Source organism: Protomyctophum parallelum (genome assembly GCF_964188405.1).
Source record: "Protomyctophum parallelum genome assembly, chromosome: 19".
Taxonomy (NCBI): Eukaryota; Metazoa; Chordata; class Actinopteri; order Myctophiformes; family Myctophidae; genus Protomyctophum; species Protomyctophum parallelum.
In genome coordinates, this window is record NC_139717.1 from 34,701,250 (window position 1) to 34,723,352 (window position 22,103).

At 41.6% G+C, this 22,103-nt stretch overlaps 1 protein-coding gene across 2 annotated transcripts; it reads left to right on the top strand.

Annotated features, from left to right (window-relative positions):
• The first annotated feature begins 1,641 nt into the window (after positions 1-1,641).
• Positions 1,642-20,711, top strand: btbd9 (BTB (POZ) domain containing 9). 2 transcript variants are annotated; one of them, XM_083790956.1, is made up of 11 exons: positions 1,642-1,722; positions 4,288-4,512; positions 6,898-7,261; positions 8,598-8,865; positions 9,154-9,373; positions 10,221-10,340; positions 12,216-12,325; positions 12,515-12,704; positions 13,505-13,612; positions 17,396-17,474; positions 18,725-20,711. In XM_083790956.1, the coding sequence occupies exons 2-11, from the start codon at positions 4,328-4,330 to the stop codon at positions 18,965-18,967; spliced, it is 1,887 nt and encodes a 628-aa protein (XP_083647082.1). In that variant the 5' UTR covers positions 1,642-1,722; positions 4,288-4,327; the 3' UTR covers positions 18,968-20,711. The 2 variants fall into 2 exon arrangements, with proteins under 2 accessions (XP_083647082.1, XP_083647081.1); XM_083790955.1 differs by having other exon boundaries at positions 1,665-1,840.
• The last annotated feature ends 1,392 nt before the right edge of the window (positions 20,712-22,103 follow it).

Sequence of the window (22,103 nt, forward strand, 5' to 3'; positions counted from 1 at the left end):
GTGTCCATTCTGGGTCCGGAAACGGTACTTTTTGTCAGCCTTGACCCCAGTAGAAGGTCTGCTGCTGTGAATTTTACACCTCTCCCGCTTAGCGGAGAGTGTGGTGTGGTAGAGGACATCTCCCCGAACGTGTGGGTATGTCCAGATAGTTGCCTCGCGGAGGCCTCTTTGTCCAGTGTCCATTCTGGGTCCGGAAACGGTACTTTTTGTCAGCATTGACCCCAGTAGAAGGTCTGCTGCTGTGAATTTTACACCTCTCCCGCTTAGCGGAGAGTGGGGTGTGGTACAGGACATCTCCCCGAACGCGTGGGTATGTCCAGATAGTTGCCTCGCGGAGCCGTCTTTTGTCCAGTGTCCATTCTGGGTCCGGAAACGGTACTTTTTGTCAGCCTTGACCCCAGTAGAAGGTCTGCTGCTGTGAATTTTACACCTCTCCCGCTTAGCAGAGAGTGTGGTGTGGTAGAGGACATCTCCCCGAACGTGTGGGTATGTCCAGATAGTTGCCTCGCGGAGGCCTCTTTGTCCAGTGTCCATTCTGGGTCCGGAAACGGTACTTTTTGTCAGCATTGACCCCAGTAGAAGGTCTGCTGCTGTGAATTTTACACCTCTCCCGCTTAGCGGAGAGTGTGGTGTGGTAGAGGACATCTCCCCGAACGTGTGGGTATGTCCAGATAGTTGCCTCGCGGAGGCCTCTTTGTCCAGTGTCCATTCTGGGTCCGGAAACGGTACTTTTTTCAGCGTTGACCACAGTAGAAGGTCTGCTGCTGTGAATTTTACACCTCTCCCGCTTAGCGGAGAGTGGGGTGTGGTACAGGACATCTCCCCGAACGCGTGGGTATGTCCAGATAGTTGCCTCGCGGAGCCGTCTTTTGTCCAGTGTCCATTCTGGGTCCGGAAACGGTACTTTTTGTCAGCCTTGACCCCAGTAGAAGGTCTGCTGCTGTGAATTTTACACCTCTCCCGCTTAGCGGAGAGTGGGGTGTGGTATAGGACATCTCCCCGAACGCGTGGGTATGTCCAGATAGTTGCCTTGCGGAGCCGTCTTTTGTCCAGTGTCCACTTTATAAAGTCCATGCACTCCAGTGAATAGCATTTATCCATTTAGATAACTTTATTATTATTATTATAAGGATTTAATTACTTATTCTTACACAGAAACATAATGTGTGTCTTATAGCATCATATAGCATCATTTAAATGCTTAATTTGTAGTTTTAATGTGCAAATTAAACTTTTTTTCAATACTCTAGAGGGTACTCTTATTTTGAAGAGATCGTCCACCGGAAGTCTTAAATTAGCTCACTAGATTAGCTCACTAGACGCTGCCTGCCTCATGGCTCGGCAGCTGGGTTGGGATTAAGGGTTATATTTGACTAAAAGGCAATCTTCTGACTGTCTAGTAACAGCTAGCCTACTAGACGTAAAACTAATCTAATATAGTATTCTTACTTGCACTGCTAAATCCCTTAAATGTGAACCATATCGTCCACATTCTGGGCATTTTATAATAGGCTAACGTTCACCATTATGAGCAAACATGGAACCAAATGGACCCAATTTGTTTTTTTTACTGCCAAAATAAAAGTTTCTACTATACTTTTATTTCGTCATTAAATTAAATCTAGCTACCCACTTCCGTATCCGCTGGTGTGATGCTGGAATTATCAGCTTGCTGCTGCTTCAGCTTTAACCTTAACTACGACTGAATTTGACCACTTTTCTGTGAGTTTTTGGCCTACATATAACATCATACACGACTAACACGGGAGAACGTCAAGCGAACGTCGTTTGGTATAGAATACAACAAGGGGAAGAAAGGAAGGATACCCGGTGTTGTCGGGTTAGTGTTTGTGACGGTGTGTGGTTGTAAACATCCCCTTATATCCTGGTTTAAAAATGCACTGCATTCTTTTCATTCTCTGTCATCGTTACGTTCGTGTTCTGGCCTGGTTTTGATGGTTTTAAATGTGCTCTGAGTGAAAGATACGACCCCGCTTTATTTATGTAATCTACTGTATATAGGTTAGTCCATTTAACCTACTGCCCGTGCTTGTTCTGCATGTTAACCTATAGCTAACAGTTGTTAGCCTTGTGGCTAACATTAGCTGGCCAGTGTGACCAGCAGGTGGTATTTAACGTTTAGCTTGCTTCAGTAATCTCTGTCTAGTCCAATATTAATACACGTGGCCGTATTGTCTCTGTGGTTTGTATAAAGTTAAACTGTTCCTCGTTTCCTAGCTGGAATCCCATCGAGGATCTATCTGGCTGTTCACTAGCCCTAGAGTAGCTGATAATCCATTCATAACATTGCATTTCTGTAAAGCTGCAATAGAACACAAGTGTATGGGCACATAGTATGCACACAAAGTGACATGCGTCATTACAATTACCCCACGTCATTAACTCTGCCATGGGTACAAGCATGTGTTCATTGGAAGTTAGTTTACAAGTGTCAGAGTGCTGCTGTGATTCATGCCATCACATACTAGTGTGAAGGTGGTCTATGGAAACTTAAATACCAAATGATCAGTCCAAAACGGACTCCCAAGTCGCATCAATTTAGTTTTAGGTGAGTACACATGGTGCTGCACTAGAGTGACTAGACATTAGAATGCCACCAAGATGAATCCCTCCTCCAACAATGTGTACTATGGCAGTGTATATGGAGTACACGGTGCAATGTATGGAATAGTTGACGATTAATTGTCATACAAATAATTAGTTTTTGCCATTGAAACTTGGGATCTTTAAAAAAAGGCATTTCTGTTTGCACTTATAGGTGTTAAAAACTGCAATTGCACAGGGCAGATATGACAAATAACGTAAAACATACAAAGAAATGACTAACAATGACCAGTACCAATAATCAATGAACAATGTACTATTGTCAAAACAGGCATAAACATATACTTTATAAGACAACTACATATAAGCTCACTACAATAATTGTAGATCAGCTATTTCTGCTACTTTTAAACTTCTTTCAAATGTATACACAAAAATCACACCTGTGTGAAGTGAGGGGTGCATTTAATGTTTGTTAGGACAAGAGTAAATTTTCCCCTCATTGTCAATGGCGTTTTTAAAACAAACATTGAACTAAAAACGAGCATTAAACCTGTATATAGGAGGCCCTCAAAATATGTGGGCACATATATTGGCCTCGTTCTAACACTGTGTAGTATTGTTGATTCAATATTTACTGGTAAAATACGGTTGATTCTCTGTACATTAACACCTCCATTGGTGGCCCATACACTAATACACCACATCAGCCTAGCCGCAATTTGCAACTCTAGATTTTTTTACAATCTGTTGAATCTAGAGTTGCAATACCCTCCATCCACTTCCTATTCATGATTTTCGGTTTCTGATCTGCTGGTCTTAAATGACGTTAAACTCACCAACATTGCAGCTGTAGTCCAAGCTTGAATTATCCTCTTTCAATCTGCCGAGCTTGTTTTTCATAAAAATCCCCCGTAGACATGTTATGAGTTACTTTCTGTCCAAAATATTCCAAGAGTTCACAATCCGAGCCGCCATATTGTATTTTTGCAACGTGCCGTAAAACAAGATGTGAGGGGGAGCGCTTGTTTAATAGAAGGCTGTGCGTGATGGGGCGTCACACTGCGTCTGCCTCTTCTTTGGGTGTCTTACCTGCGCAGGTAAGATTCTATTAAACAAGCGCTCCCCCACACATCTTGTTTTACGGCACGTTGCAAAAATACAATATGGCGGCTCGGATTGTGAACTCTTGGAATATTTTGGACAGAAAGTAACTCATAACATGTCTACGGGGGATTTTTATGAAAAACAAGCTCGGCAGATTGAAAGAGGATAATTCAAGCTTGGACTACAGCTGCAATGTTGGTGAGTTTAACGTCATTTAAGACCAGCAGATCAGAAACCGAAAATCATGAATAGGAAGTGGATGGAGGGTATTGCAACTCTAGATTCAACAGATTGTAAAACAATCTAGAGTTGCAAATTGCGGCTAACATCAGCCCATGTTTTAGAAAGCCAGGTTCAATGTTAAGTCATCTTTACTGCATTTACATATAAATTTATTTTGTTACCCTTTGTGTTAATAGTGTTTCTACTTATCTGTACTTGTTCTCTTCCCATACCTGTGTCTTTGTTTCAGGCTTACTTCAGTGCTGCGATGATGAATTGTTTCCCTTCGGAATGAATATCTATCTAACTATTAACTAATCTAAGGGCCCCACTTGGAGAACCACTTGACACATTGATTTAACCTTTAATGTTTGACTTTTTGTCCCATGTCAGATGTGACTGTGGTAGCGTCCCCGCCTTGTGACCTGTGATCATGAGTAACAGTCATCCCTTGCGTCCCCTGGCCTCCGTGTCTGAGATCGACCACATCCACCTGCTGTCGGAGCAGCTGGGTGCCCTGGTCCCCGGTGAGGAGTACAGCGATGTCACCTTCATTGTGGAGGGGAAGCGCTTCCCCGCGCATCGGGTCATCCTAGCTGCTCGCTGTCATTACTTCAGGTATACTGAGAGAAATGTCTGTAAAGCAGAAAGCCCGCAACACTCGAAAGTCTTTGAGGTGCACGCCGGCTCAAATTCTCACTAATATAATGGCCAGCACCCAATGTATGTCCTTTTCACATGGTTTTATTTACCTATGGCTAGTATTTCCTCGTTTCCATTACTTTCCAGTTATACAAATCCTCCATTTGCACAATCTCAGAGTTGCATGTCCATGGTAAAGGTCCATTTGCCTTCAACAGTGTGTAAAATGGACTTTTGTATACAATGTATGTTGGTATAATGACAGTTGCACAGAGCTGTCTTGGGAGTGTATATCAATCAATTACTTAAATTATTTGTTTTCTGTTTCTGCAAATGGAGTAAAATCTAAATGCAGGTATTATTCTTACATCATGATTGTGAATCCTCTTAAGTAAATGCATGGAAACTGGAGAGGCATGGAAACAGGAGTATGTAAATGTAATTTAGTAAAGTCCCTGTGAACAAAAAACTGTATTTAAATTTGAAAGCTGAAATACAGACATAATGGTACTTAAGTACTGTTTGGACAAAGCGGAACAGCAAGCAACACATCTGGGGCATCTTATTGATTTAAAACTAAAAACAACAGAGAGAGGGCTTTCAAACTTGCACGTACGCTGCAACAATGAAAAGAATAAACACAAAAATGAACCTTTTGAATATACATCTTTAAAGTGCTATTAAGCAGTGCAATGTTCAAAAAACACACTGTTCAAAAAGCTGTCACCATACTGTACATGTAACACACAGAAAATTCTAGAGTTCTTTGTCACAAAGCAATGTCAGACAGCAATCTTCTGCAGAAGGCATTGTGCATTAAGCTCCGTTCACATTGGCAGAAGCAGAAATAAAAAGCAAAGCAGAAATCATTTCGACGCAGCTTTTTTTTGAGAAAGTGGGTGTGTACAACGTACCTGTCACTCAAGCTGCCTGGACTGGCTTTGAGACGAGAAAGAAAACAGGCAGTTTGAGCAGATGTGCATTTGAAAGTCTAAAATGTAAAATAGCGACTATAGAGGAGAAATAATTATATATTTAGTTACATCATAACCTATGTATGGATGAATAAATAATATAATCTTGGTAAATAACCGAACGAGACTACGGACCGGATCTCAATCCTCCCTCTTTTACACCGTCTTCAGTGCTCATCTCCCCCCCACTCTCCTCTCCCCCAGACCACGAGCGAAACCCTCCGGGCATTTTTTAAAATAGCGGCTCTGTATGTAATGTTAATGTTGATTTAGCAAGAGCATACCGTAGAAATACAATTGTATATATCCAGCACGTCGTAAAAGCAATTAAAACAGCTTATGTTTACGTGTTCCGGACATTCAGTCCCAAGTCTCCCGGGGAAGGGAGCCCCTATCGCGGCGCGGATTGTGTTCTATCTATCTATAAATATAGGCTATCTACTGTCTTTCAACTTTTGCTATGAGGTTCATCGATAGGCCTACATGAACGCAATAAACCAATTGAAATGATTCCCTCAAATAAATCTTATCTATATGCGATTGGTTCATCAATACATGAATGCGATAAACCAATACAAATTATTCCCTCAAAAAAATATCTATGCGATTGGTTTATCGATTCAGAACGCAGCAGGCAGCGGGTCCGACACGAAAAAACAACCGGTTTGATATTGTTTAGTTGTTTGTTTTGGGCGGACAGCTTTCGCAGAGGCTTTTGGTTTTGTCAAATGAGCTCAACTCCGCCTCCTCAAACCACGCTGTGCTCTGATTGGCTAGACGCTTTTAAAAGCTTCAGCTTTTAAAAGCTGCTTTAAAGTTAAGTTTTGAGGAGAAAAAAAAAAGCTGTTCATTCCACGCTTCTAATCGCAAAAGCTGCTCTGCATAGAGATAACATGGGACCACGAAGCAAAAACAGAAGCTAGCTTCTTTGGTGTGAATGGAGCTTTAGAGTAGCTTCCTTTTTCATGATTTCTTTGTGATGTACACTCACCTCTTCAGACTATCTTAGCTTGTAGCACTTGCACTAGCCTCGACAACCTTACAGTTGTAGGCAAAAGCTAAACTCATGTAACTTAGATAGCATTTTCAGTGATGCAAATACTAGCCTGCATCCTAGTTAGACGCAATCATGTCACCCTCCGGGGGTCCTGCACACAATGTACCCAACTCTCATGGGTTTATAAGACACCATTTCACAATTTAATTTACAGCATGTTTACATTACATAATTAATTACATTACAACTCAGATTTATGCAGTACTTATACGTATTTATACAGTGCACTACTTTACTGTACAGTACTGTAACAGAATCTTCCTTAAAATTGGATTAAGTGCTAAAGGTCTACATTGTAAACCACGGTTCTGCTTCTTATTACTTCCCCAGGGCACTGCTGTATGGTGGTATGAAAGAATCTCTGCCCCAGGCTGAGGTGTGTCTGGAGGAGACGCGTACAGAGGCCTTCTCCATGCTCCTCCACTACCTTTACACGGGCCGCGCCAGCCTCAGCTCTGCCCGTGAGGAGGTTCTCTTGGACTTCCTGGGCCTGGCGCACCGCTATGGTCTGCAGCCGCTGGAGGACTCTACCTCAGAGTTCCTGCGCACCGTCTTGCACACCAACAACGTGTGCTTGGTGTTCGACGTGGCAAGCCTCTACTCCCTGAGTGCGCTTAGTGCTGCCTGCTGTGCCTACATGGATAGACACGCCCCAGAGGTGCTGAATTCGGACGGTTTCCTCACGCTGTCCAAGGTAAGAGATGGGATTCCTTAATATAGACTAGACTAGACTAGTTTATGAAGATACCATAGATTCGAAGAGCATCAGACTCATGGGGCCATGGAATTTCTAAATCATGCCATTGTCACATTAAGACATATGGCACATTCACACCAGTATGTTTTACTGCGATTAAAACGAACCCTGGAGTGTATTGTCGGAAAGTGTGCTTCGTTTGAGCAAGTGTGAAGATCACAGTGTGTTGTGTCCTCGACGTACTGTGAGCTTGTAGATCTGCTATTTTCTGAGCGCAATGGCCTGTCATACGATGAAGTAGCCAATACATTTGCTGTATGGTCCACAAGAAGTGAACGACTGTGGGCAGACTTTCAAACCCTGAAGTTAACAACTTATTCCGCAATATCATGGATAACAAGAACATGTTGCAGTGTTTCCCCTAGCCAGAACAAGCTTTCGGTCTTTTGCACTCTAGTGGTTATTTTCCTTTTTTTGGCCTATTCGCGGCCGCCTACTAAAAATCATACTGTGGTGGCTGGTCATGATTGTGTGGTGGCCCACCACACAATAATGCATATCATGGAAACACTGTGCTGGTGAGTAATTAATAATATGGACAATTAAATGGTAATAAAAAATCCCACCTGTGTGAAGTGAGTGGCGCTCTTATCATCGTACATCATCTCATTCAATCAGTTCAGTTCAATTTGCACACCTTAGTCTTCAATGTTTGTTATGTTTGTGTTTACACAGACACTCAAAATTGTCCATTCATTGTCGATGGCATTTTATGTTTGTGTAGGACGACGTTTTTGTTTGCGCATTATCACATACACTAAAAGCTAGACATCGCCTCTCAAAAACACACCGTGTGAAGTGAGGGACGCTCTTATCATCGTACATCATACATCATCTCATCCTGGCCAATCACAATTCGAGCTGGGTATAGGAGAAGCTAGCACCCCTCAAAAACACAATGCTATAAATAATATAATACAATTAAATATTCAAATGCATTTTTCTCATTGTGGTAGAAATTTCAACTGCGTGACATTTGGTGCAGTTGACAAATTCTAGTGTGAACACAACTACCAAATAAAATTACAGATGTGAATGGGCCCTTAACTGATATGTTGCTACTACTGCTAAACTATAAGTTTTCTACTGAAAGTGTCTATGCATTCTTCTAAGTTCTAACCCCAATGAAACTGCAGGCTACACACCACTTTGAATTGTCTGGGACATCATTGGTATTTTTATTTTTATCCTAGAATATACTGTAAGGCTTGAATTAAAATGACTCCATTAAGTGATTTTTATTTAGCTTACTCTGTCATCTTTATGTCTACAGATTGCCCTGCTGACAGTGGTGAAGAGGGACTCTTTTGCGTCCAGCGAGAAGGAGATCTTTCAGGCACTGTGCCGTTGGTGCAGGCAGCACGGGGAAGGCACCGACACACAGGAAGTGATGTCGGCGGTGCGTCTGCCTTTGATGAGCCTGACTGAGATGCTGAACGTTGTTCGACCCTCGGGTCTGCTGAGCCCCGACGACCTGCTGGACGCCATCAAGACACGCTCTGAGAGCCGTGACATGGACCTCAACTACCGCGGCATGCTAAGTGAGTTTATAATTGGCTTAGTACCCGTGGTTCAGTGTTTTTTTTGTCATCACAACAACACAGTATGTTACGGAAGGTAACCCAGGTTCTTTGGCTACTGAAGATCTGAGGAGCAGATCTGGTCATTCGTGAAGCGGAAGCTACCATGACCATAAAACGGTTTAAAATGAAATATATTACCGTCTGGATTTAATATCTATGTAGATATTGTATAGCTGCTGACATACAGCTATTTCCATCTATTCTACATGATTGCATTTACATTATGTATTCTTGTGTCCATTTCAGTCCCAGAGGAGAACATAGCCACCATGAAGTATGGAGCCCAGGTGGTGAAGGGGGAGCTAAAGTCAGCTCTGTTGGATGGAGACACGCAGAACTATGATCTGGACCATGGATTCTCCAGACACCCCATAGAGGATGACGGGCGGGCTGGCATCCAGATCAAACTGGGCCAGTCCTCCATCGTCAACCACATCAGACTCCTGCTATGGGACAGAGATAGCCGGTGAGAAACTGTTTATTCTACTCTATCGCTGTTCAGTTTCCGATGTTAATGTTTTTTCCTATTTGGCCCTGCAGAGCAAATGCTCTAATCTAGTTTCTCCATCAAAACTTTACTTTCCCTGCTTAGGGTGTACCGTTTGTCAGCAAAGCAGCAGGTAGATTTCTTAAAACCAAAGGAAGATAAACAATGTAAAAACAAAACAATGTATCTACCGTATATTACATCAATCACTATATTTAATTGTAGATGTGAATTCGTTCCAAGTTCCAATTTTGAATGTATTTGAAGCATGGACAGGTAAATGCAATATGGCAGAAACTGAACCTATCAAATAGTGGTCAGTTCAGATCAGACATGGTTACACTGCTCCAGAATAACTCTTCCACTGGTAGCACTGTAATGTCCCTAGACTCTATATTGCCTGCAAATGACATCATCTGAGATCATGCAGATGTAAAAGCAAACATCAACTTGGCATGCAACTCCATACTACCGGTATGTTTGTGTGTGCATACACTGTATCCTCGTACACAACCTGTTACCTGACCAAATTGTAGCACATGTGAGGCAATTCTTTTTTTTTTACTAGAGACAATCAATGTCTTGTCTTGTGTGCACCAGTGATTTTAATTCAATGATTTGATTTTATTCTCAAGACATGACATGGTGATCAGATAGATCAACATGCACCTACACAAGAAAACTTTTAACTCGCACATTGATTGCCTGCTAATGAACACATTAAAAATGTAAAAATGACAAAATCTGGTGTTTATGATAACCTTTCATGTTTAAAAAAAAGAAAAGTGAGAGTACCCCTGACTGTGTCTATGTAAATGATGTCCAGGTCCTACTCTTACTACATTGAAGTGTCCATGGATGAGCTGGACTGGGTGAGAGTGGTGGACCACGCAAAGTTCCTGTGTCGCTCCTGGCAGAACCTGTACTTCACACCTCGTGTGTGCAGGTAAACCCCAATTTAGCTTTTCTTTCTCATTTATCTCCCTACAATTAAATAATCTAATCTAAGTCTATGATTTATTCTGACACCTCCCACGAAACGGGGAAAATCTGACCTGACCCCCTTATCCATAATTTATACATTATGGTTAATTATTATCGACTTAGGGCGCTTTCACACCCAAAGTTCGCTTAGAAGGTCCGGATCAAGGACCAAGGACCAAATATTTGCATTTTGATTTTGGTCCGTTTGGTGTTCACACTGGACTTTGTAAAGCGTACCAAATATGTAAACAAATGACACGTGGACATGTTAAGCGAACCAAATAGTGGGGGGGAAAAGAACATGAGGGGAAATCACTGTCTACAATTTTTGCAGGGGCAACCTTCAGTCACACAGAGAGAGAAGAGAACAGCAACATGACAGGCAGCAACAACTTGCTATTGCATTCATTCTTATTAATTATTTTATTAGCCAAATAAGAGCAACAGATGAACAGAGGAGCAGGTGTTTGAACAATAATGTGCTTGCTGCTGAATGCTGATGCATAAATTCACGGAGACGTATAGCCTACAACAAGGTATCCCCGATAAAAAGGACTTTTCTTCCATGTGTGCACCTTCACCCATGTTATTTCTGCGCATCAAATCGGCGCCGCGGCGGGCATTTCCATGTCATCTTATGGTTTGGTCAGTTGGTTATCGAGCTTCAAGTCAGAACAGCTCCGCTGCAGCTAATTGAGTTGACCTAGTTTTACGTCTTTTGCTATAGTGATGTAATCAATTAATCATTTGGGACCACATGTGTATAGCTTATTTAACATTGGCTTTTTCTCGATACCTGCGGCCTGCGCGACATGGATGATTTTAAATATTTCTCTGTCTCTGCGTCTCTCCCATATAAATATATGGGTCTCTCCCCCAGTCCCCTCATGTGCGTGCGCTCCCACGCGCCCACAGACACACACACACACACACACACACACACACACACACACACACACAAAAAGGAGGGGACACGAGTTGAAAGAGAAACTCGCATGAAGACTCATGCATCGCAGATTCGCATGCGTGGCGGCGGCCGGCGCATGATTAAAATAAACAGATCTACAAGCTAACATCGTGTGCCATACCGTGCACCATTCCATGTCGATAACTTGTACATTTTGCGCATGTGAACCTCGTATGCTGCGCTGCGCCTCGACATATACTGTATGCGTCTACTATTAAAATCAGACTGTCAGCTGTCATATGATCCCCGTAAAAAAATACATGCTTTTATAACTATAATTATTAATGCAGCCTCACAACTGCCGACGCCCGACGGCTATTTTGCCTATCGTCCTGTATTTGGTCCTCTATAAAGTCCGAATGCATTCACACCAGTAACGAACCGCACCGTGGTTCGTTTGGAAGCGAACCGAGTTCGGCCTTTTTTAGCGGACCATGGTTCGTTTCTTTGATCCGCACCAGAGTTCGTATGCACGTTCACACCAACCGAACCAAAGGGGTAAGCGGACCATGGTTCGTTTTAAACGAACCAAACATGTCCGGTGTGAAAGCGCCCTTAGATGGTTCTTCGTCTCAACTGCTCTTTATATTATATACTGTATTATTGTGGTGTCATTTGAAACATGGCAACAGTGTGTGAATTTGAAGCATTACCAAAAGCTTCACTTTTCTGTTGTGCAAAAGGTAACGCAAAGCAGGTTCACTTTGCTGGTAAAAGATTCTCAGTTGAGTGGGCAAAGCGATCCTTTGTGTTTGACTCGTCCAGGGAGTGGAATTATCTTTTGCATGAATAGTTTTATATCACCCATATCATAATTTTACAATGTTTACTTGCCACAGTGTCATGTATCCTGCTCTTGTCTTGCTTTAGGTACGTTCGCATCGTGGGAACGCACAACACGGTCAACAAAGTCTTCCACCTTGTGGCTTTTGAATGCATGTTCACCAACCGCCCATTTACACTTGAAAATGGCCTTCTAGGTGCGTAATAAGATCAGGAGCGTCACATATATCTGTTATCTTTATTTCTTTTATTTTTTCCCCATCAACACAACTTTTCTTTAACCACTTTATAATTATAATACAATTTTGCCCCTACTCTTTTGGGGTATTTCTTCTACTTTTGTCTTTTGCAATTTTAATAATGAGCCTTGCTGTTTGTTCCCACAGTGCCCGGTGAGAATGTGGCGACCATCACAGCCTGTTCCAGTGTGATTGAAGGGGTGAGCCGCAGCAGGAATGCACTGCTGAACGGAGACACGCGCAACTATGACTGGGACTCGGGCTACACCTGCCACCAGCTGGGATCCGGGGCCATCGTCATCCAACTGGCACAACCCTACACTATAGGCTCGCTAAGGTACAGGAAGCTTGTCATTATTATGACACGTTCTGGAAAATTAGAGGCTATAAAACTCCATTTATCCCAAAGATCCCCATTTATTTACGCATCTTTCTATCATTTTTAATTACTAGACTGGCGCCCGACTGTAGAGCACTGAGTCAGTAACGGAGATCCATTCCCCACCCGGCTATGCAATACCCGTTGTACCGTGTCAGAGTACCTGTTCCACCCATCTACATATCCATACATAATGGACATATGACATGCCCATTGCCCAAATATGGAGTGTTGTCAGAACAGGCCAGCTCCATATATGGAGCCTGGGCAGGGGCCATGTCCAGAGCCCGGGCAGAGGGCTTTTGTGGCAGTTTCTTGACAACCATGTGTCCAACGGACTCAACACCGAGCACTGCACTCCCTGTGGAGGTGTGGAACGTGTGTCCAATTTGAAGTCTGTGGGGTCAACGGTTTTCCAGTTACATGCATTACAGCCGTACACACGTACTAAAATACTACTCATCATATGGCTCTTATTATCATTATTATGTAATTATATGTTCCTTCATAGTAGGTTTTCTTGATGATTTTCCAGTTGTATTGCATGGTTGTCTGTCTGCACTGTGTGTATGCGCCTAGTGGTAAAGAAAATCTGTATAACTAGTATCTATTTGGTATTAAATATCAAACTCATTGGAAAGTGTGTAAACACACTCTAATTTCAGATGTGAAACTGATGTGAAGATAAAGTTTTAGCCATTAAAGGATTTGTCCTATATGACAGTCAAATAGCTCTCATCTCTTCTTCACCCGGGCAGGCTGCTACTTTGGGACTGTGATGAGCGCTCCTATAGTTACTACATCGAAGTCTCCACCAACCAGCAGCAGTGGACTAAGGTGGTGGATCGCACCAAGGCGGCATGTCGGTAAGACTGAAGTACTCCGAATCCTGACACTTCTTGGTGTCGTTAACGTTTCCTACTGGCACAATATTTCTGTGTGTACCTTTACCATAATAATCATCATCATCACTATTATTCAATTATTGAGGGGCGCTAGCCCCAATATACAGGTTTAATGTTTGTTTTTAGTTCAATGTTTGTTTTAAAAACGCCATTGACAATGGAGGGAAAATTTACGTCATCCTGTCCCTAACACAAACATTAAATGCCATTAACAATAAAGAGAATTTAATGTTTTGTTGTTTTACATCTGCATTACATTTACATCACCTAATCAACATGAGTTAGACTTTAACCCATTCTGGACGGGACCCCCTTTTGGTGTTTTAAGTATGATGTTATGCTTTAGCTATTCAGATCTACAAGCTCATACCATTGTGGTTGGCTCGAAGGCACAGACTCCTTTGGGAATATAGGCCCCTCCCACTGATTTAGCTAGCCAAACAATGTCAAGTGACCTCTGATCATGTGTAAGTACCGGTAATTAGGAGGGGATTTATCCATAGATATTTAAAGAAAATCACACCTGTGTCAAGTGAGGGGCGCTAATATATTAAAGTCTAACTCATGTTGATTAGGTGATGTAATGGTGATGTAAAACCAGGGGGGCAGTCAGCCAGATATTTCGTGAAGCCTCATTTGAAATCGGTAGTTCATATAATGGCCTGTTGTGGTGCTGGACTGGACCCAAAAAGCCCCATAGCTCCATAGAGGCCCATGTATTTTGGCCCAACTTCACCTAGACTGTATTACCTTAATAAACATGGTCATGAATACTTTCTTCTTCCAGTCACTAGTTTAAAGTCTCATTTCTAATGTCATAATATTCTTTTTGGAAAATTATGGTCCCATTAATTAAAAAAATGACCATAAAGAAAAAAAAACATCGTATGTTCTGAGGGGCGTGGCTACCGTTACAGTCTATGATCGGGATTCCCCTCCCACTCGAGTCAAAATAAAAACCAACGGAGAAGAAGGGGGGAAGTCCCGCCTCGTTGTCTGGGCAGCCAATGGCCAGCTGGTCCAAAACGGAGCCAGCCAATGGCCAGCTGGTACCAAACGGATCTAGAAAGATGGCGACTTACAGTGCAGGAATAACAGGCTTCATTTTACGTCCATGTTAGACCCGGCGAACGCTTTGTCCATATTTTTTATGGACAAAGCGTTCGCCGGGTGCCAACACAAACATATGCACCCTATGAGACCTTTATACTTAATTGCGCAACAGTATTGCACGCAGAGAACAGCTGATATACAAGCTCACATCGCATCGCGGATGCCACTGTTGTGAGCGTAGAGGTCTGTGTGCACGATACCATCGCGGGTCGAAGCATAAAATATACTTGATGGGCTGCAGGTGCGCGTGCAGCCGTGTACATCTGCTGCCGTGATCATGAGCGCACCTCCCGTTCTTATGACAGTGACTAGAGGTGTGGTTTTGAGGACAACTGCTTTGAGTTATTATTGTTCACACACAACAGAAACCAATGGATTATATATTTCAAGAGTGAGAGAATACAATAAAAATCCTAATCATTCTTCCTCCACACTGGGAGAAAAACAGCATCTGAAAGTTTGACGGGGGCATTTTTTTTTTTTTTAATACTGTTTTTATTAGGCATTTTTTGTATATGACAACTTATATGACAATCTTTGACAATAATAATGAGTTATTCAGTTATAAAATGAAAGATAAAGACAGGTAATGTAAATTCCACATACAATAAATAAATAAAAAGATATATAAATATGATAAAAACGAAAAAACAAAAAAACAGTTAAACAACGACAAATGTGAACAGACAAACAAAACAAAGACCACAGGACAGACACTCTTGCTCTCAAAACTTTCCCAACACGTTGTTGTAAATTAACAGAATTACAGACATTTCTTTTTAAATGAGAATAAATAAAATAAAATAAAATCCTCAGTTCCTTTTTTTTCTTTACTTTTCTTTCCAATTTTCTAATATGTTATCTATTGTGTAGGAGGGGTTAGCGTGCACCTATTGAAATGGTCAATGAAGGGTTGCCATGTCTGGTAAAATCTATCTTCACTCCCTCTCAATTCAAACTTTATCTTTTCCAATTGCAAGTAGTGCATAACATCTTTCATAAGTGTAGTGTGAGTGGGAACCTGTGCTTGTTTCCAATTCAACAGTATCAGTCTGCGAGCCAGTAGAGTCACATATTTTACCATGTTATATTGGAAAGTAGACAATTTGACCCCGGGCCCCCCGACCCCCAGAACTGCTGTCAGTGGATCTGGGTCAATGTCTGACAGTGATTTAAATATACTTTGCCAAAATGATGTTAGTTTAGTGCAGTGCCAGAACATATGAGCTAGGGTGGCCGGCGACTGGCCACATCTGTCGCAGGCTGGATTCACATTTGGAAACATTCTGTTGAGTTTTTCCTTTGACAAATGTAACCTGTGTAATATTTTAAACTGTATAAGACCGTGCCTGGCACATACTGAAGAAGAGTGCACAAACTTTTGAGATGTAGACCATTGCTCGTCAGTGATAGATATTCCTAAATCGTTTTCCCAAGCAGTTTTTAAATACTCCAATGAGGCATTATTATCTAAACATGAGAGAGAATTATAAATAATAGAAACGCCTCCTTTGAGCAATGGGTCAGGTAGAAATATAGATTCCATTGATGAGTTGGGAGGTATGTTTGGAAATGAAGCAGTGTGTTGTGTTAAAAAATGTCGTATCTGCAGAAATCTAAAGAAATGTGATTGGGGTAAATTGAATTTGCGTCGTATTTGTTCAAAGGTCGGAAATAACCCATCAATATAAAACGGGGGCATTTTTAATGGTGCAGCTAGAACTTATCTTATGAGAGGTGGTGTTCTTGTGCTGCCGGCCTGCGCTCGCATGCTGGTGCTTATCATTGTGACGTCGTCTGTTAAGGCGTCTATAGGCGTATATGTGTAGCAATTTTTACTCAAGGACTCCTGGAGGTTCCAGGACCCAAATTTGAGAACAACTGGCCTAACTAAACACAACGTGACCTAAGTAGTTGAGTTGGTATTTTATTTTATTTTATTTTATAAGACTAGCCTGGGCAGTATTCCTTTTCATGTCTATGATCCGGTTGGGAGCTGATGATATCATTGTCATGATGTAGTCATTGTTTTGGAACCATTAATCTTGAACTTCCTTTCACTCAAAACAACTTTTCTCATAACACAAGAGAATGAGTCACGCTTTTATTGTTATGCTTCCGGTTGAGGGAAAGGACGTTCCAGATTAATGTTCCTGCCTAATGACTACAAAACAATGACTACAACATGACGCACAGATATCATCCGCTCCAGACCTGTTCACACAGAAATGTTGTGACACAGACCAGGCTTTCCTCCGAGGTGGAAAGCCTGGTGACGCGAGTTTAGATCAAGACTAGTGTCTCAAGACGGACTCAAAAATGTCATATCCTCTGTCACGGAAGTCCATTTTGGAATCATGGAATTAATTTTATCTTGTGTAAATTTCACCTAATGAAAATAGTCAACACATAAAGTTTATTGCTTAGCAGAAAAGGAAACGCAACAGGCCTGGATCGCTTGGCTCTGGGCACCCATGTTGCGTGTTCGAGTCCAAATCCCGCCGGCCTTTGCTGCGTTGCACTCCTCATTTCTCTCCTCGTTTCTTGTCTGACTTACTTCACTATCAATAAAGGCATGAAAAAAAACCCTGATTTTGTCAACTGTTTTTCTTTACTGGCCCTCCCTCACAGATCATGGCAGACCCTCAAGTTTGACAAGCACCCAGCCTCCTTCATCCGTATTGTGGGGACTCACAACACTGCAAACGAGGTGAGACTGCTGTTTGGGAGTCATCGATGTAGAGCCTGACCAAAATATTGGTCGCATTTCAACCTGGCGTCCCTAATTTGGGCATGTCTATGAAAATAGTTGATCGACAAGCTCACAGTTGTCGATTGGCTATTTTTGTTACATTTTTAATAGGGTTAAAAAATAAACTAGAAAAAGTGCCCCTCGGGGCACAGGTCTCCACCAGGCCAGGTCACGTTATTGTGGCCTCCGGGTGGCGCTATAATAGGCCAATGTGAAAAGGGTGCCATTTCTTCTTACGCATTTGATGGAAATTGACAATATTCAGACTGCGGCCTTCTTGCCAGCAAGGTGCTAACTAGGTGCAACTTCCCATAGACATCCCATTCATCAAAACAGAAAAGTCCTATCTAATTGTATTAAACAATGTCAAACTCGCCAACAATGGAGCTGTATACAGAAAGCTTGAATTATCCTCTTTCAATCTGTAAAGTTTTAGTTTCATAAAAGTCCTCGTAGACATGTTATGAGCTACTTCCTGTCAAGATATTCCGTACAGGTTTTCCTAAGTGTCAGAGTTTGGGAGTGCTCGTTGGATATCACTCAACAGACGTGCGTACCACCTGTTGTGAATTCTCACATAATGCAGGAGGTTGCTTTACTAAAAACGAGTGCTTCCAAACTCCAGTACTCACCTGCAAGGAATTTCTTTACAGGAAGTAGCTCATAACATGTCTACGGTGGATTTTTATGAAACAAAAACAATGAAAGAGGATAATTCAAACTTTCCGTACAGCTGCAATGTTGATGAGTTTGACGTTGTTTAATACAATTAGATAGGACTTTTCTGTTTGGATGAATGGGCTGACTATGGGAAGTTTCACCCTAGTTAGCACCTTGCTGGCAAGATGGCTGCGGTCTGAATATCGTCAATTGGATGATTTCAGGCATTTTATTCAAAACAGGCCAATCCTGCAACCTTTGAAAGCCAATGTTAGCCAATTTGTTTGGAATTTGAAATATTGGGGCAGAGGTTCATCACTGGCATCAAGGGATTGTGTGTGTGCAAAGTTTGGCATCGACCGGGTTAACGGTGTCTGAGATTAGCTGTACACAGACGGACGGACGCACACACGGATGGAAGGACGGAGTACAAAACATACTCTCCCCATGCCTTCGGCTGGTGGAGTCAATAAATATCAGTAAAGTATAAAGTGTATATTTAAATTGCATCCAAATGGTGTCTCACTCGTCTTTGCTCCTTGTCGCAGGTGTTCCATTGTGTCCACTTTGAGTGTCCGGCCCAGCTGGACGTCGAGGTCACAGAGGGGACTCCAGGCCGGGATACTCCAGAGGCCGGCTCTTCCTCCTCCTCCCCACATCCTCGGCCGCCGCGGCCTCCACGCACACACAACCTTCTCCCCTCCTCCCAGCCCTCCCAGCCCTCCCAGCCCTCCCAGCCTTCCTCGTCCTCGTCCTCTTCCTCATCCCCCTTGCAACTCCACAACCACTGAGAGAAATCCTCTTCCACGTCTCTCCTCGGTTCGAAGGTGTGGGAGAGAACTCGGACCATTAAAGTTTTGCACAGCCTTGCCCCCCCACTGTCACTCCCACTCCCCTCCAATAGCACTGCGAAGATGCTGCTAGGTATTTGTGTCATTGCAATAATCCACAGATCTCGTTTGCAGCGCGACCATCGACAATACTGTATCCGTAGTATAGCATCATGTACAAGGTAGAATGCTCAGTGTGAATTTATCCACTTGTAACTTCTACAAGTGTAATTTGTACACACTTGATACCTTAGAAAATAGCAGATCTACAAGCTCACACTGCATCACAACACATTATTCTGTGTGTGTGTGTGTGTGTATATATATATATATATATATATATATACATATACATACACACACACACACACACACACACACACACACACACACACACACACCCCTGCCAACAAGAAACTGGTAAGAAGCAACTCTTCATTGCGTAATCTACATAGCCACCAACTCACCTATGGATGTCTGCAAATGCCGGATCACAGTTTGAAAGCGGTCTCTAAGGACCGTACCCTCGATAAGCAAGCAGCATTATTCATACAACTGTACAATCTACACAGAACATGCCATGCTCCAGTCAGTTAGAACTCCAGTAGAAAGTCTCAAAGTCAGACCCATGGTCAACCCCATATTGAGCTTGTAGATCGACTATTTTTGGCGAAGATATTTATTGCAGAGGGGGAAAACAGAGGGGGCCTAGTATAGACCCTTGGGGGACTTCGGTCAGCTAAGTATATAGGGTTTAAGTGGTTAAATAAACACTCAGGATTTTACTGTGGGGTTCCAGTCCCGCCAGAATTTAAACCGAATGAAGGGAATACATTGTTTGGTTGATTCCACCCTACAAAGACAAATAGCAGTAACTATTTTTGTGAATTTTTAAATGTCCATTCTTTTGATTAGTGTTTCGATTTCATAACCAGACAAATTGTACCAGTAACTGATACAAATCACTTCTGTACCGACCACACTTCTGGCAGGACAGAAGATATTTTTTCTAAGTCACTATTCATACAGTTAATGCTCCATTGCTTTGTGGGGCAGAATTTGTTCAATAATGTTTTTGTGAAGACGTTACAGTAGCTGGCAGTGCTACAGCACTGTCATTTTCACTTATCAAAACTTACGGTTAGTACAAAAGAGGAATTTATGTTGCTTGTACAAAGATTAGGTACACAGCAATATGGGCATACCACCAAAGATTGGACCACAGAACAAAATATTTGCTGAAGCTGTTTTATGCAAACACACAATGTTATTTGTGTTATATGCACCTAAAATTATTCAGTATTCAACAGTCTTTCTTGACCAAAAATCCAATCTGTGGTCCTTAAAATGGTATGCTTGACTTTTTGATACTTTCAATTCATGCCTCAAGCAAAACTAAAATAAATATTTAATTGTCTTAATTTAGAACTACTAAACACTTGAGTAGCTTAGCACAATTGATTTTGGAAAATTAATTAGCACATAGAAGTGTAGTATGATTGATGATTATGATTAGTGTTTAATTTCAGTTGTGGAGAACGGACCAAATTATTTATGCACTTGAGTTTAAGGAAAGGATGGATTATTAGACTGATACGCAACTGTTACTGGCACTTTATTTTACTCAAATCGTCACTGTCTGGTGGAAACCTTACATGTCCAAAAAGTGACTGTTCAGGAAAGGGGAAGGGGAGGGGGGGGGGGGTGACCTGTATTCCAATGGATCCTGTTCTCAACTTCTCAATTGTTAGATATTTATAAGCAAACATTTTCAAAAAAGCTCACATCGGCTATTATCTCTTATTTATGAAAAATTATGAGAATATGGTGGTGCAAGGCTTCTGCCCGACAGTGACCGTATACGGAAACAATGATAATACTTATGGTCCTCTTGCACTGAAGAACAATGCAGGAGTGCTGGATTTTGGAACTGTTCTCTTTTAGTACGTTACCACACTAATTTAAAAACTGAAATACTCTTTCTATCAAATCTACGTAAATTGTCCATTGAGTCTGTGTGGTAGGTATAGTTGGGATATAATGGTAATTTACAGTGTCCTTATGCCAGTGTATTCACCTGTTACTTTATGGTTAAGTATTTTATGCATACAATACTGTTGTATTGTTAAAAAATACTGAATTTACAAGGGTGTAATGTAAGTAAAACTAAAAAGCTATTATGTTTGTATACTTATCTCTTGTCCTCTTATATTGTGTTTCTCCTATACACAGGTTTAATGTTTGTCTTTAGTTCAATGTTTGTTTTGTAAACGCCATTGACGATGAAGGGAAAATGTACGTCATAATGTAACTCATTACGTCATATTGTCTCTTTATTGTTAATGGTGTTTAATGTTTGTGTTTGTACCGTTTGTTTTATTTCACCATTACATCACTTTAATATAATAGCGCCCCTCACTTCACACATTTTTGTACCCTTACATTACATAGGGTGATTTTTATTCAAGCACTTATTGTGTACTTGCAATACTTTTCATAAGTTAATTTGTAGGTTAATACACTGGGATAAAACCATTGCAAAGTTGTATAATTTTTTGGGGGGATCTTTGTTTTAAGCTATTAGGAATGTAGTATCTTTCCTGTTTTCTTTTGACATTTTCTGTTCTGATCTGAGTTGTTGAAAGCTAGTATCTTCCCCTCAACATTTTACTAAATTCATTAGTTGGCAAGTCCTTGCTTGATGTGTTCCATTTGAATCAGAGAGCTGAATTTGAGATTTTCTACTTAGTTGTAGAAAATAGTTTTGACCATTAACATGGTTTTATTTTCATGTTTGACGGCATCCTGCCTGTTTGTGTAGCCTGTTCATAATATGATAAAGCAACTGTTGGCATTTGTTATTCATGTTCATTGCGTGGCCTGGCTAAATCAATAGCCTACACATTTTTATAAGGTTGCAGACAAAGATATTTCAAAGGACAATGTGTTATTTAATGGGCCCTGACTTTGATGTGAAGTGGAATTTGGGTACCAGTGTGAAACCATTTGACAGCCCCTGGAGTTTACCTGTTTTATTCACTGCCATTTAACATACAGCTGAGAGATGTTACCCTTCTGTCCTCTGTTATATTTGAGA

Coding starts and splice junctions, on each gene's coding strand:
- btbd9 (XM_083790956.1), top strand. CDS start 4,328: ATGAGTAACAGTCATCCCTTGCGTCCCCTGGCCTCCGTGTCTGAGATC. Junction 8,866..9,153: donor CAACTACCGCGGCATGCTAA/GTGAGTTTATAA, acceptor TGTCCATTTCAG/TCCCAGAGGAGAACATAGCC. Junction 12,326..12,514: donor ACTTGAAAATGGCCTTCTAG/GTGCGTAATAAG, acceptor TTGTTCCCACAG/TGCCCGGTGAGAATGTGGCG.